This window comes from Phalaenopsis equestris, unplaced genomic scaffold, assembly GCF_001263595.1.
Source record: "Phalaenopsis equestris unplaced genomic scaffold, ASM126359v1 Scaffold000094, whole genome shotgun sequence".
Classification (NCBI taxonomy): domain Eukaryota; kingdom Viridiplantae; phylum Streptophyta; class Magnoliopsida; order Asparagales; family Orchidaceae; genus Phalaenopsis; species Phalaenopsis equestris.
Genome location: NW_018164536.1, coordinates 3,307,506 through 3,312,972, shown reverse-complemented (window position 1 = coordinate 3,312,972; position 5,467 = coordinate 3,307,506). Strand labels below are relative to the sequence as shown.

The 5,467-nt window shown below is 27.5% G+C and overlaps 1 protein-coding gene across 2 annotated transcripts in view; it reads right to left on the bottom strand.

The window, feature by feature from the left end:
- The window catches only part of LOC110020337 (polynucleotide 5'-hydroxyl-kinase NOL9), a 60,587-nt gene extending 55,592 nt beyond the window's left edge, over positions 1-4,995 (bottom strand). Inside the window, exons 1-4 of one of the 2 annotated variants that reach the window (XM_020718401.1) lie at positions 4,861-4,995; positions 4,562-4,786; positions 4,369-4,466; positions 4,031-4,064 (exon numbers count right to left, since the gene is read on the bottom strand). In XM_020718401.1, coding sequence (XP_020574060.1) covers positions 4,031-4,064; positions 4,369-4,466; positions 4,562-4,758 — 329 coding nt within the window. In that variant the 5' untranslated portion in view covers positions 4,759-4,786; positions 4,861-4,995. The remainder of the gene's footprint in view (positions 1-4,030; positions 4,065-4,368; positions 4,467-4,561; positions 4,787-4,860) is intronic. The other variant, XM_020718402.1, reaches the window with a different exon arrangement.
- Between the last annotated feature and the right edge of the window lie 472 nt (positions 4,996-5,467).

Here is a 5,467-nt window from a genome sequence, read left to right as displayed (position 1 = left end):
TATATATATATATGTATGTATGTATATATATGTATATGTATACACACACATAACATGTGGCATAAGAATATACATTCTTTTTTATAAAACTTATTTTGGCATATGAAAATCGAGATTCATAATATGTTTAGAAGAAAATTAGATATCATAACATCAACATCTTATTTTCTCAAGCTCTACAATCTAGATTTATTTTCTTGCATTTAATTGCATGTTTATTTAATTTCTAACAAAAAAAAATTGTCTTAAAATTTGTGTTCAATGATTATCAAAATAAGTATTATAAAACTATTTGTAAAACAATATATATATATATATATATATATATAAGAATTTTAAATTTTAGATATCAAAATAATTATCATCAAAAAGAGAAAAAATATTTATAGAATTATCAAAACTAAAGTCAAAATATATTTTTATGATAATCTTGACTCTAATGATATTAAGTTGTAAAACCAAAAATCCTTATCCCTATAACATTTAAATATTGAATGCCTACAAATTGATACATTTTATAAATATTGCTCTATTAAGTAGTTTAAAAGTTTACAAAGACTACCAACAAAATTAATATATAAACGTTATAACTATTACAATAAATAAATTTATTTCTGAATTGCTAAATATTTATACGAATTGACTGGATTTATTACTATCAAGTAATATAGATTGATTAACTTAACAACACTAGTTTTCATAGCTAATTCACGAAAAATCTTAAATTACATAAATATCTTAATATATTATTAGTGATTACAAAGATAACGCTAGAAATGACACAATGGTTCTCTAATAATTATTTTGATATTAGAGGATTAAAGAATAAATAAATTGATTAATTAATTTTACATATATGTATATGTACATGTGTGTGTGTGTGTGTGTGTGTGTATATAGATATATATATATATATATATATATATATCATGCTTAAAATTATTTTCCTCACTCTTGGATCACCCAAATTAGTTTAAGTTTGGATACTTGCTTAACTTAAAGTTTTAATAAATTAACTATAATAACTAATATAGTTCAATTAATTAATCTGCACCGTTTAATAGTAATAAATTCAATCAATTAGCATAGACATAAATCAACATCTGGATTAAATTCGAGTAGTTTAAATTTTGATTTATTGATACATTTTATATATTAATTTTATTAGTATTTATAATATTTTAAACTACTTCTGAAAAATATTAATACAAAGTGTCAAATGATGTGGTTTTATAGATTTACATCATTAGACTTAAGATTCCTATAAAAATTCCTTTTGAATTTAGTTTTGATCATTCCACTGATATTTCATTTATTTTTGTGACATTTATGTTGATATGTGAAAATTAAGATTTATATTACTTTTTGAAGGAGAACTTAGATATCATAACATAAATATCTTATTTTCTCAAACACTGTAATTTAGATTTAGTTTCTTTCATATATTTGCACATATATCTAATTGATTTAAACACAATTATTGTCTTAAAATTTATGTTTAATGATAAACAAAATTATTAACAAACAATTGAACAAAATAATTAATTTGATATATATATATATATATATATTAAATAGCGTGTATATGTTTATGCCCAAATGTTATGATTATGTTATGCATGCGTATACAAAAAAATATAAAATATATATACATACATGCTATCAAGTTTAAATATCATTAATTTAATATACAAATACACTTAATTAAAAAGGTTATGCAAATAATGAGATTGAACTTTAATTATTTAAAATAAAGAATCAAAACCTATTATAAGCATGATATAACAGCCATATTTCCATCCTAAGATTTGTTTATAAGTATTAAAAAAATTTTAATTAAATTGAAAAAAAAAATTTGTTAACAAAAAAATAAATTTATAATCGAGCTAAACTTATAAGATATCATGCTAACAAGAAATGCACAAACTAATCACATTGTGAAGAACATTTTTGAGCAATTTAAGTAAGGAAGAATACAGCAATAGCAACAACAAAGCCTTAATCCCACTAAGTGGGGTCGGCCACATGAATCCTTTTTCTCCATTGCGTCCTATTTAGTGTCATATTTTCATTTAATTCTAAAAAATTAAGATCATTTTTTATATTTAAGGAAGAATGCGAAAAAAAAAAATTTTAAGGTGGGGAGGAGATTGTGGGAGCATTAGGGGAGTTTATGAGTCATAGGGTTTAATTTTTGGCCCCCAGCTAAAAAAAGCTAGCATGTTGTTAGGGGTAAAATTGATTAAGAAATTAACTAACATTATTAATAGCCCAATGGATGGCAATTGGCATAAAAAAAATTAACCTAATAATTTAATTATCATTGTCATCAATCAGCTTGATGACAAAGCTCTGACCATGCATAATTGTGGCCAAAATATTTGTAGACAATGTTTTTTTTTTTTTTAAGTCGAATGCTTAAAATCAAAAAATAAGAATAGGGATTTTTAAAATTTCCTTTATAACTAATGTCATATTCCCATACTAATTTCTAACGCGTGGGGTTGTCAAAAAAGCTTGTTGTTCGTGACAAGCTCATGTTCGGCTCGCTCAGTAGCTCGTATTTGATTTGTTTGTTAAGCAAATAAGCCGAGCACGAACAAAGATTTTTTTTTATTTCGTGTTCAGCTCGATTTGACTTGAATTAATTAAATAATAAATAAATAATATTTGTATAATATTTATATATTAAACCTTTTTTAAGATATTATATTTTATTAACTTTTAAACAATTTTAGCTAAGGCTGCAAATAATAAATAAATTTTTTTTATAAGATATGTGAATACATAAGAATTGGGGTTATGCATGTAAATATCCCTAAGAAGTTAAGTTGTTATTTTTCCGTGACTTTAATTTGTTTTTCCCGTTCCGCCAGCCATAGACATGCATTGAACTAAGGATGTTGGACATTTAAATACATATGATTATGTGGAATGTATGTAAATGCTGAAAACTTGTCAAATCTCACGCCCTCTCCAAATAGTCCCACACCATGAATAATAGAATAAAAACTTCAGTCTTACTCTTTAAAAGTAAAAGGGAAGCTCAATTTTATTTGATAGCCAGTGTCATGTGTGATTTGAGCCATGTGAGATGTGGTTGAGTAAATTAAATTTTGGTTTATTTCCTATTAAGAGAGTTTTACAAAAACTATATATATATTTAAGATTTAATTATATTACTATATTGATTAAATTTTAATAAATTATTATTTTGAGCTGAACACGAGCTTAATTCGAACAAACATCAATTGAATCGAGTAGATCACGAACAGACTATTTACGAGTAATTTCAAACACAAGCCGAACACGAACAAAAAGAATTTAGAACAAGTCAAACATGAATAAGCCTCAGGCATACACCTTTTAATAAAGGTCGTCCGTAAAATATGACAACCTAATACAAAGAAAATGAAACAGTATGCTTTGCTTCTATTTAAAAAATGCTTTGATGAAGCTAAGCAGCAGAATTGACCATTCTTTACCTGGTTAGTTGTGATAGCAGCAGTCTACAGAATTAATAAAAAGTATCATTTATTTTACCACATTACACCAAAACCAGGAGCAGGGAACACTTTGGTCAACTCACGATTTATAATAACAACATATGTTGCAGCATTCAAATTTTCAATAACTCCAACATGTCTTTAAAAAAAAATTGTAAATATCCACCATATAAATCACCATTACACATAATCATATGGATTTTAAGGTAAAATAAACATAGGAAGAACATTTCAACATTCTCTAAATTTTTCCAAAATTCTCCAAGCTATTCATACAAGATAAACCAAATTATGCAAACCAAAATTGAAATATTAGGTGCCTACAAAATAGCATAAGTGTCATGAAACAGCACAAATCAAACTAATCTAAAACAAAGACTAACAAAGATTTCATGTCAAATTGAGAAGGAAAAATAATAGCAAACATTTATTTCAGCTAAACTTTGCTCACTAAATACAGCATTAAGATACGTAATTTATTATCTTTCACGAAGAACATATAATCAACAGATTCATAAACTCACCTCTCAGGTTCTCTAATAGATGTGCTCATCAAATCTGCAATCACATAACGGTAAACCTCAAAAACTGAAGTAGCAGTAATGCAAATAATCTATAAATCCTCTGAGCAGCTCATTTAGTTGCTTGGAGATTTAAAATATGCTTCATGTATGAAAATCAAATTATTGCATTTGAAAGATTTGAAAGATTCAGTAAAGTTTAAAACAAATATTAAATTCTAACAACATCCCATCAAATGCAGGAATCTAATAAAGTATCATTTTCAAATCAAGATTTGTAATTTCAAGCAACCAAATAGCCCAAGCAAAGATGGTCGAAAAAAGAAAGAAAGAAAACTAACCAACTAGACATTCGTCCACAATATGAAGGGATAAGCAACCTGGCAGAAAGAACTCCGGCTGTCCCACATCAGTATCCAAGTAACCAAGTCTATCATACCTTCATAACCATTCAAAACCCAAAGGCGAACATCGTAACCAACTTATAATCCCCAAAAACTGAAATAATCATAGCAAGGATTAGGGATAGAAAACCTCTCCAAGAGACAGTTTATTAGAAGACGCGAGAAGGTCGACTTGCCGCTGTTCTTAGGGCCACAGATAACGGCAATAGGCGGAGTCTGAGAGAGTGTGGTAATGGCATGTAGAGCATCAGCCCACTGCTGAGAAACGTGCGGCGTCTGCCGAGGCGTTTGCGTAGAAGAAGTGCCGCTCTGTGAGGCAAAGTTCATTGGTTCTCTCTGCCGGGCTGTTTGGTAGCCGGTTTTAAGCAGAATTTATACAGGTTTTATGCTAGTTAAAAAAAAAAAAAAAAAAACATTTGTAAATCATACCGGTTATGAAATACCGTTTTTCCTCCGTTTTGAAAATTCAATTGGAAGACGGATTTACGCGATGTTCATAGAATGTGAAAGAGGAAGGGGTAGACAGACAGTCGACAGTCGGCAAGGGTTTAGCGGAGGAGAGGGGAAGGGGAAGATGGTTTTAGGCTTTAATTTAATTTTATTTAAGTTAATTCAAATGATTAATGATTAATAATTATTTAATATGTTATCAAAATAATCGTAATTGAATTTATATATAATTATATAATTATTAAGTAAAAAATAAATTATGTATAAAATTTAACTATTTTAATAATTATTAATTGATTTAATAAATGACTAATCAAATATGAATTAATGGATATAAAAATATTATTTATAATTATTAGTTTAATTAAATTACTATCAAGGTTTAGAAAATCGGACCGGACAGAGCGATTCAATTGTGAAACGATGGCCAGCCCGGTCCCAACCACACACATAACCGTTTTGAATGTGAACTGGCTGAAATCAGTTGAACATATGGTTCAACCATTAGCCTGACGTACCGTTCCACCCTTATTACTATCACTATTAATTACTAATGTACCAAATAGTTTTCAAAATTTTAACTCCC